At 37.5% G+C, this 9,831-nt stretch overlaps 5 protein-coding genes across 6 annotated transcripts in view; 1 reads left to right on the top strand and 4 right to left on the bottom strand.

Annotated features, from left to right (window-relative positions):
* Positions 1-1,275: 1,275 nt before the first annotated feature.
* Positions 1,276-3,381, bottom strand: LOC111396406 (malonyl-coenzyme:anthocyanin 5-O-glucoside-6'''-O-malonyltransferase-like). The gene is made up of 3 exons (XM_023022842.1): positions 3,253-3,381; positions 2,737-3,142; positions 1,276-2,534 (listed from the first exon to the last, which is right to left on the bottom strand). Exons 1-3 carry the CDS (start codon positions 3,379-3,381, stop codon positions 1,291-1,293), a joined length of 1,779 nt encoding a protein of 592 aa, XP_022878610.1. The 3' UTR covers positions 1,276-1,290.
* Positions 3,382-3,392: 11 nt separating this feature from the next.
* On the bottom strand, positions 3,393-4,053 carry LOC111395384. The gene has a single exon (XM_023021357.1). It carries the CDS (start codon positions 4,040-4,042, stop codon positions 3,404-3,406), a length of 639 nt encoding a protein of 212 aa, XP_022877125.1. The 5' UTR covers positions 4,043-4,053; the 3' UTR covers positions 3,393-3,403.
* A 271-nt stretch (positions 4,054-4,324) lies between these two features.
* Positions 4,325-5,182, bottom strand: LOC111396405 (malonyl-coenzyme:anthocyanin 5-O-glucoside-6'''-O-malonyltransferase-like). The gene has a single exon (XM_023022841.1). The coding sequence runs from the start codon at positions 5,180-5,182 to the stop codon at positions 4,325-4,327; it is 858 nt and encodes a 285-aa protein (XP_022878609.1).
* A 1,465-nt stretch (positions 5,183-6,647) lies between these two features.
* LOC111396404 (G2/mitotic-specific cyclin S13-6-like) lies at positions 6,648-7,648 on the bottom strand (the record flags this gene model as incomplete). Its single annotated transcript, XM_023022840.1, has 2 exons — positions 6,648-7,374; positions 7,469-7,648. Coding segments are annotated over 2 exons (315 nt in total), but the record flags the coding sequence as incomplete, so codon positions are not given.
* Positions 7,649-8,620: 972 nt separating this feature from the next.
* Positions 8,621-9,831, top strand: part of LOC111395383 (G2/mitotic-specific cyclin S13-7-like) — a 1,729-nt gene continuing 518 nt past the window's right edge. Inside the window, exons 1-5 of one of the 2 annotated variants that reach the window (XM_023021356.1) lie at positions 8,621-8,748; positions 8,843-9,091; positions 9,193-9,354; positions 9,505-9,686; positions 9,769-9,826. In XM_023021356.1, the coding sequence (XP_022877124.1) occupies positions 8,867-9,091; positions 9,193-9,354; positions 9,505-9,686; positions 9,769-9,826 (627 nt within the window). In that variant the 5' untranslated portion in view covers positions 8,621-8,748; positions 8,843-8,866. The remainder of the gene's footprint in view (positions 8,749-8,842; positions 9,092-9,192; positions 9,355-9,504; positions 9,687-9,768; positions 9,827-9,831) is intronic. The other variant, XM_023021355.1, reaches the window with a different exon arrangement.

Here is a 9,831-nt window from a genome sequence, read left to right as displayed (position 1 = left end):
AACTATTTTCAATTTGGTCTCCGAACTTTAGTTTTCTTCCATTTTGGTCCTTTTTCACTTGATCCTCCTAATACTTGCCACGTTCATTAATGTTGTCCTACGAAACATAACTTATACATAGCTAAGCTATATTCCAATATAATTACTAACAATTGTCCATGTTTTGAGGCCTAAATAAGTGTACAAAACCCACTTATCATACATCATTGGGTTCACATAAAAATGAACAATTAATTGATCTTGAGAGAGACTTTTAATTATATTTGGATAATTGATTTTAAGCTAGGCAAGAGTTAACAATTACAGGTAATTGAGAATTGAATTAGGATTGCAACAGTGAAATCGTAATCCTAGTGCTTTGTTTGATTGCATTTCACTCTAACTTTCATATGATCTTTTTATTTTTATTTTTATTATTATTATTTTTTTTTGGTTAGTTGTTAATTAGGAAAAAGAAACTCAACACCGGCATAATTATATGTGTATTCTTGGTGGAGTTAATTTAATTGAAGTAGGATCATAATTAATCTTTGTGGGACTATCAATTCATCATGTTACTTACTTAGGATAGGTTCTCTTGCGAGATAAATTGGTAATAGCAACGTGGGGATTTGACTGCCACTAAAAAGTACTAGTGTTCTTAAAAAATAAAGATTAGAGATTAAAGTTAAAAACGATGCAAATTTTAATCGTAACTTCAAGTTATCTAGGCTGAAAATATAGTCAACGCTCATCGCAGACAACGTCTCTAATCCATTAATAATTTTCAATTGTTGTTGGTTGGCCCAATAAGATTAGCCATCTTTCATATATTGTACAAGTAAAAATATCCCTCGATATGACCATAAAACTTATTTTACTATATAAGAATTAAAAAGTATATCACCTATTGAAAAGAGAGGCTAGAGAATTCATTACATCATTATGTTACAACAAATTTTTCGTGCCTCTAAAATTATTGGGTAGTTGCAATTATTGATTGAAAAAGCTAACGTGATGACAATTGTTTTCAAGTAAATAGCTGAACTTTGATTTTTGTTCCAATGGAGGCAATATTGAATAAACGGAAATAATAGAATGGCATGTAAAATCCTTATTCCTTAGTGAATTATTCATTCATCCAACTATGCTAAAGTACATTTCATTGGACCGACAATCCCCAAGCCACATTATCATTTCCATTATTTCAGCATGCGTAAATCAAAATAAACATTTCAATTATCAACTTTGAATAATGAGAAATTGAACCTTCATACTGGACAAATTCCAGAAGCAAGTTGTATGGGAGATTTAATCGGAATGGAAAACTTCCTTTGATAAAACCCCTAAGCCACTGGCGAAAATAGCTGCAAAAGCATCCATTTTTGTCTTGGGCAAAGATAATCCAATCTCCAAACCTCCCTCAGAGTCCTGGAATTTGCAGAGGGAAAAGGAATCATGATCTCCATCAATAGACACCGCCTCCATCTTTTTTGGCCTTCCCCATCCATAGTCCACGTCATAAAAGTTGAGCTTAGGTGATCCAGCCACTGAAAGATTTCGTTTTCCCATCAATAATTCTCCCATTTCTGCTAGCCAATTTGCAGCACCTTTCATCATTTCGTCTTTGTTTTTAACCTTTATTCGAATGATCTCTGCAACTGACTCAGCTGCGATGAAAAATCCATCATTTTCTATCAACTCATGGTGCTTTCTTGTAACAATTGCAACTCCTATGCAATTGCCGAAATAATTAGTAGGCACAGGTGGATTCATGCGTTCCCGGCAATCCACTGCAAAACTGAAGTATTCGGACTCATTTGCATCGACCTTCTCCCCACTAACTGGCCCGGATTTCACCAAACAAGTCCAGACATAGGCAATCGTAACTACAAAAGAGGAAGGTTGAACTAAATCTGGTTTTCGAGCCAAAACCGAATCCTTGAGTTTCTTGATATCAGCTTGGTGGAGAATATACGTGGCCCGAACCTTATTGATGGGTAAATGCGAAGGTGGGAATTGCAACGACAAATTCTTCAATTGGTCCCAATATAAATCTCCTATTCCACGAGGATCTTTAATGACATATCTATCAAAAAGAGGCAAGGATTTGGCGTCAATCAACTGCGAATCTCCCCTGAATTTGCTGATTGAAGCCCAAGCCTTGATAAAGCCCACAATTGAACTCGCATCGCCTATAGCATGATGGTTGGTAAAACCAATACATACGCCGTGACTCGGGAAAAAAGTTACCTGTACACAGAAGACTGGAAAAGTTTTATACTCAGGCTCCTCTTTAGGTGGAGGCAGTTGAGGGACAAAAGGATAGAACTGATCAGCATCTCGTGCATAATTTGCAATAAGAGAGTCGAAATCCTCGTTTGACTCGGCTATCGTTAGAGAAAGAGAGTCCCCCACCACATGACGAAGAAAGGGCTTTTCATTGCTTGCTGGATACAGTATGTTGCTTGCTAAGGGAATATAATGTTTGAGAGTGAGGGAGAGTGAATCTTTGAGATTTGGAGGTCCTCCAAGTTGATTTAGGAAATGGAATCCTATTTTGTTTACCAAATTGACGTGCATGACAGTTTGGTATATGATTAGTAGGTAGGCCTCTTATCATATCATTCTTCTTCATTTTCCACATCCGCTGAGGATGACAATGCCCAAGCCTCTTGTGCCAAATTTCGGTGTTGCTAACCTTGGTGGTATAAGTTGTATGTTCCTCCTCCGTTGGAGCAAATGAGAAACTTTTACCTCTCATTTTAACTCGCAAAATCTCCTGTCTAGCGGCATTAAGGATGTGGCAGTACCAATTTTCAAAGGACACTTTAAATCCTTTTTCTATTAACTGACTTACACTCAACAGATTTTGATCAATATCAGGTACATAAAGAGCATCAGATATTATTTTTGTACCTGAATTTGTAGTAATTGCAATGTTCCCCTTTCCTTTTGCAGGAATATAACAACCATTTCCAATTTTGACCTTTGTGATTCCTGTAGGCTTCAACTCCTTAAAGAGAGTTCTGTCATAAGTCATGTGGTTTGTACAACCACTATCAATTAGCCAACATTTTGAAGAGTTCCCAGTCGAAAAACATGTTGCCATGAAAATCTCATCTTCTTCATCTTCATTAGCAACCTGGGCATCTGCTTCTTGCTTTTGAAATTTGCTTTTGCAAATCACAGCTTCATGTCCAAGCTGATTGCATTTGCTACACTTAGCATCTAGTCTCTTCCAACACTTGTATGGTGGATGACCTATTTTACCACAGTGCTTACAAGGGGGATAATTTCTTTTAAAGCTTCCACCCTTGCTTTGATTGTGGTTGTTTGAAGTGCTCTCACAACTTGAGACTTGATTCTGCTTAGAGTTCTTCTTACAATTTCCCCAGGCATCTTGGTGCTTGACTGGCAAAGCTCACTCAATAACACCATCTCGTCTCATAAGTCTTCGTTGCTCTTGAGCTTGCAAGGCATTTAATAGCTCTGCCAAGGTGATCTTGGACAGATCTTTTGTGTTCTCCAAGGTGGTTATTGAAGCTTCATATCTTTCAGGCACAATTATAAGAATTTTTTCGACAATTCTTGAATCTGTAAATTCTGTGCCAAGTAACCTGACCTTGTTGACAATGCCAATCAATTTATCTGAGTACTCTTTGATTGTCTCAGACTCTTTCATTTTTTGTAGCTCGAATTCCCTTATTAAATTCAGTACTTGCATGCCTCTTATCCTTTCATCTCCTGCATACTCTTCCTTCAAATAATCCCAAACTTCTTTTGCTGATTTGAGAGACATAATCCTTGTGAAAATGGTTGTTGAAACAGCAGCATACAAGGTTGCTTTCGCCTTTGACTTCCTGGTTCTTCTTTCCTTGTGAATTTTGATCTGGGCCATGGTCGGATTGTTCGGCAGCGGAGGAACTTCATAATCCTCTTCCACAGCTTCCCATAGATCTAAAGCTTCCAGGTAAGTCTCCATTCTCACTGCCCAAAGCTGGTAGTTTTCTCCATCGAAGATAGGAGGAGCAATATGAGAAAAACTGGCTTCACCTTCCATTATTTCACATAGGTCCCTTGAGAAATAAGCTCTGATACCAGATGTTGGTTTTTTAGAGATGAAAGAAGAAAAGAAGAAAATGAATACTGCAGGTTACGAGCACTAAGCAGTAGCTAAAGGGAATTAATTTTATTCAATTGCATGCCTTACATTTATAGCTGGAGGGAAACTGAAAAAACTAGAAAATAGGCTAACTAAAAGCAATAATGTTGGAAGTTGTAACTGATCCTATAGACTAGGTCCAACTTTTGACTGGAAGAAAGATAATAAAATCTGAAACAATTATTTAAAAACTAAAGTTGACGTGCAGTTCCTGAAGCATTTTTCAACAGTAACCACAAAAGATGAAGGATGAACTAAACCTGGGTTTCGGGCAAAAAGTGAATCCTTGAGTTTCTGTATATCAGCTTGGTGAAGAATATACGTGTTCCGAACCTTATTGGCAAGTGAATGCAGAGATGAAAATCGGATAGGAATATTATTCAATTGATTCCACCATAAATTTCCTATTCCATTGGGATCTTGAATGACAGATCTATCAAAGAGTGGCAAGGAATTGGTTTCAATCAACTGTGAATCTCCACCAAGTTTGCTGATTGAAGCCCATGCCTTTATGAAGCCTACAATTGAACTTGCATCCCCAACAGTATGAAGGTTGGTAAAACCAATACACAGGCCATGATTTGGAAACAAAGTTAGTTGTAGACAGAAGACTCGAATAATTTTGTACTCGGCTTCCTCTTTGGGTGGTGGCAATTGAGGGACAGAAGGATAGAACTGATCTGTATCTCGTGCGTAATTTGCAGTAAGATTATTGAAATTCTCATTCGACTCAGCTATAATTAGAGGAACTGAGTCCTCAACCATGTAGCGCAACACAGGCTTTTCATTGTTTAATGGACACAATATGTTGCCTGCTAGTGGAATATAATGTTCGAGGGTGAGGGAGAGTGATTCTTTGAGATTTGGAACGATGGTTTCAAAGAAATAGGCCTTCGAACAAGGGGATTCATAGAACAAAAGACGCTGAATTGGATGGAAATACAACCATGGTAGGTCGAAGAATGTCAAAGGTAGTGTCAGCTCATTCACATCGCCAGGTGAAGGTTGGATTTCACAGTGCTCAATTTGGGTTGCCATAGAAATGAAACCAAAATTGAAGTGCTATAGGAGAGATTAGATTGGTATCTGCTGTTTGCTTTGGACCTAATTCCGGTTCAAACAATAGGAAAAGTCCTATATGGTACAAGGAGTATGCTACAAGAACATAATGGGCTACATAAGGGTGTCCATAATGAACACCCTTATGTAGCCCATTATGTTCAACAAGAATTATCCATGGTACAAGGCTCTGACAAGTCATCAAGTAAGAATCTAATGTTGGAAAGAAGCCAAGGCTGAGCATGTTCAAACTTGGCTCCCGTGATTATGAGGTGTACGAGGTTCCTAGAATGAAATGTTGAAATATATGAAATGTGAATAATAATTTTGCCATCACAAAACAACATATTTTCTTGTTGCAATGCTACAAGGGTAGGTGCACCCCTTTCTTGAATTAGGAGATGGTCTTAGATCTGGAGCGAAACTAGAAAACTACAAGCATGAAGCGTACGGAGTGTATAGATTGCTTAGGATGACCACCCCTTCATTGGCTTATATACCCTTATCTCAACGGGTGTCATGTATCTCAATTGGGAGAACCAGACCACAAAAGCTAGCCGTTGTAGTCCGAGAGCCCAAGCCTATATAAACCGCACAAAGGAGCTTTTCACTTCCAATGTGGGTTTAGGTATCTCACTTACCCCACTGGACCATGACAAACAACCACGCTTCCGACTCTGCGTCCACGTCGAGCAGGTGCCCATACACTCTAAGTGGAGCCGAGACCGAAAGACATGATGCCTGCTTTGATACCAATGTCATGTATCTCAATTGGGAGAACCAGACCACAAAAGCTAGCCGTTGTAGTCGGAGAGCCCAAGCCTATATAAACCGCACTAAGGAGCTTTTCACTTCCAATGTGGGTTTAGGTATCTCACTTACCCCACTGGACCATGACAAACCACCACGCTTCCGACTCGGCGTCCACGTCGAGCAGGTGCCCATGCACCCTAAGTGGAGCCGAGACCGAAAGACATGATGCTTGCTTTGATACCAATGTCATGTATCTCAATTGGGAGAACCAGACCACAAAAGCTAGTCGTTGTAGTTGGAGAGTCCAAGCCTATATAAACTGCACAAAGGAGCTTTTCACTTCCGATGTGGGTTTAGGTATCTCACTTACCCCACTGGACCATGACACTAGAAAATGCTTTTCAAGAAATGAGTATAGTTTTAACCTGTATTCTTCTTGGGGAAAACTTGAATGCAGGGAAAGCGAAGAGTGAACAGGTTGAGTTGAAATAATATCAAATCATATTTTTTACAGTCTATTTGATGCATTTAATTTGAGTTAAAGTCAAATCATAAGTTTTTTTTTTAAATAAAGTTCCTTATAAATATAAATGGCATACTGTTGTCACTGCTCTAGTAATCTAGCAATAAAATAAACGAAGAGTGAGTGAACTTGTTTATTACTTTTTTTTTTTTTTTACAAGTAATGTTTCCAACTTTGATCCAATAAAAAATTACTTATTTTAAAGCTTACTTGAGCTTAGCATAACATGCTGAAATCACTACAAGAAAATTTTTAATCTGGCCACTTCATGAAAGAACAAAGCTAAATAGTTTAACACCACTTTTGTTTTATTGTCTACATTTACACCGTTTGTCATTGAACTTGGGACTTTTTTATAGTTTTATGCAAGAAGATGGTTGGTTGACTTGCATCCAAGTTATTAGATTAGCACTCTAATATCTCCTTATCTTTTAACGAATTTTGCAAAGATAATTTCAGGAAGCTTTGCTGTTAAAAAGAATCAATGGTCAATATGGCTGATGAGAGAGATCTAATTGAAATATTGGAAGAGAATAATCCTATTAACATCATCAAATACATCAGTTATGTTCATTCACCATAATGCAGTGCCATAGCAACTTTTTCCGGCACAACTCGTGACACCGTTGAAGGCAAAACAGTCTTAGAGCTAAGATATGAAGCATACGTTCCAATGGCAGTACGCTGCATCAAATCCATTTGTACTTCTGCAAGATCATCATGGAATCTCAATTCAATTGCTGTTGCTCATCGCTTAGGCCTAGTTCCCGTACAGACTTTCAGGCATCATTTTAAATTTCTTGTGAACTTCAACCAACCAGTCTACAAGGATCTCTCTCATTTTAGAATTGATTTCTGGCTGCGAATCCATGTAATCACGAACTCGAGCATCATCCTGATAACAAGAGAACCACATACAAACTAAGTCTTGCTGAGATAAACATGAGAAAACGAAGAGAAACAGAGAACGGGAAAGAAAATTAGCACACCTCTGCAAGCTTGTAGAACTTGTAGCTATCCTCAACATACTCCACTGCTGCCAATTCATTGTCCACATCTGCTGCATCAATGTTAACTATTGGATCCTTTGGATTCTTGGTAATTCCACAAGCAGCCTGGAAAAATGGAGCAGTTAACAGCAGGACAAAATGGTGCAATGGGGCTTCAACAAAACAACAAACTAACCATTTTCCTTAAAAATCGTACTACAATATTTATGTGGTACAATTCTGAATTTTGTGTTCTTGTTTTCAGCGTTTTCCTCCTACAATGTTTGATGAGCTATTTGAGAATATCTGTGAGTATATTGATCGACTTTTAGACATAGTAAGACTGCAGAAACTTTTATATTGAGCCCTTGGTGAGTAATGATCATTCTCTTTTTTGATCTTCTTTTAAAATCCGTTGCATATTTTCCGCAGATACAAAGGAAAATAGCTATTCTTTGCTGATTTTAGTAATATGAAATCGACTAAAATCAACAAAGAATAGCTGTTTTGGTGCACATTATTCGGTAATATGAAATCGACTAAAATTGGATAGCTGTCATTATAATAAATATTAGTAATATGAAATCGACTAAAATCGACTAAAATCAGCAATAAATATCACCAAATAAATATTAGTAATATGAAATCTACTAAAATCAGCAAAGAATAGCTGTTTTGGTGCACATTATTTGGTAATATGAAATCGACTAAAATTGGATAGTTGTCATTATAATAAATATTAGTAATATGAAATCGACTAAAATTGACTAAAATCAGTAATAAATATCACCAAATAAATATTAGTAATATGAAATCAACTAAAATCAGCAAAGAATAGCTGTTTTCCTTTGTATCTGCGGAAAATATGCAACGGATTTTAAAAGAAGATCAAAAAAGAGAATGATCATTACTCACCAATGGCTCAATATAAAAGTTTCTGCAGTCTCACTATGTTGAAAAGTTGATCAATATACTCACAGATATTGTCAAATAGCCACGTTGTAGGAGGAAAAAGCTGAAAACAAGAACACAAAATTCAGAATTGTACCACATAAATACTGTTGTACGATTTTTAAGGAAAATGGTTAGTTTGTTGTTTTGTTGAAGCCCCATTGCTCCATTTTCTCTTGCTGTTAACTGCTCCATTTTTCCAGGCTGCTTGTGGAATTACCAAGAATCCAAAGGATCCAATAGCTAACATTGATGCAGCAGATGTGGACAATGAATTGGCAGCAGTGGAGTATGTTGAGGATATCTACAAGTTCTACAAGCTTGCAGAGGTGTGCTAATTTTCTTTCCCGTTCTCTGTTTCTCTTCATTTTCTCATTTTTATCTCAGCAAGACTTAGTTTGTATGTGGTTCTCTTGTTATCAGGATGATGCTCGAGTTCGTGATTATATGGATTCGCAGCCAGAAATCAATTCTAAAATGAGAGAGATCCTTGTAGACTGGTTGGTTGAAGTTCATGAGAAATTTAAAATGATGCGTGAAAGTCTGTACCTCACGGTCAATGTAGTTGACCGTTTTCTTTCAATGAGGACTATTTCAAGAAGGGAACTTCAGTTGGTTGGCATCAGCTCAATGTTGATTGCATGCAAATACGAAGAGATACGGGCACCTAAGGTTGATTTAGATAAATCTCTGACTTTAAATTTATTGTGAAAAGGCTTAATTTGTCATTTTTAGTCATCATCAGAGGTGTTAATTTTATTTTTATTTTTAAGGTGAGTGATTTCATAGCTATATCAGACAATGCTTATATCAGAGAGCAAGTTCTTCTCATGGAGAAAGCAATTCTGGGGAAATTGGAATGGTATTTGACGGTTCCAACTGCATACGTCTTTCTGGTTCGATATGCGAAAGCATCTGTCCCGGCTGATCAGGAGGTACTTGTACTATAAAACCTTCTTGTGTAAATCAATCCAATGGCATGTGTGTTTGGCTGGGAAGGATTTGATAGTACGGGACCATGTACAAAGATTTCTCTGTGTTTGTGTTTATTTCTTGTTGATTGAGCTCTATTTTGATGCGCACAGATGGAGAGCATGGCATTTTTCTTTGCTGAACTTGGTTTGATGAACTACTCAACCATCATCCAGTATTGCCCATCAAAGCTTGCTGCAGCTGCAGTCTATGCAGCCCGATGCACTCTTAACAAAACTCCCCTTTGGAATGAAACTCTTAACCACCATACAGGCTACAGCGAAGATCAGCTGATGTATGTGTATATATCTCTGTCTTTAATACTACGGTATTTCTAATATGCTTGACTGGACAATGCTAATGTCTTTTGCATACAGGGAGTGTGCAAAATTCTTGGTCCAATTCCACTCTGGGGCAGCAGAAAATAAGCTCAAGGCAGT

Source organism: Olea europaea, chromosome 6, assembly GCF_002742605.1.
Source record: "Olea europaea var. sylvestris chromosome 6, O_europaea_v1, whole genome shotgun sequence".
Taxonomy (NCBI): domain Eukaryota; kingdom Viridiplantae; phylum Streptophyta; class Magnoliopsida; order Lamiales; family Oleaceae; genus Olea; species Olea europaea.
The sequence above is the reverse complement of the archived record's forward strand: the minus strand, read 5'-3'. Positions and strand labels throughout refer to the sequence as shown.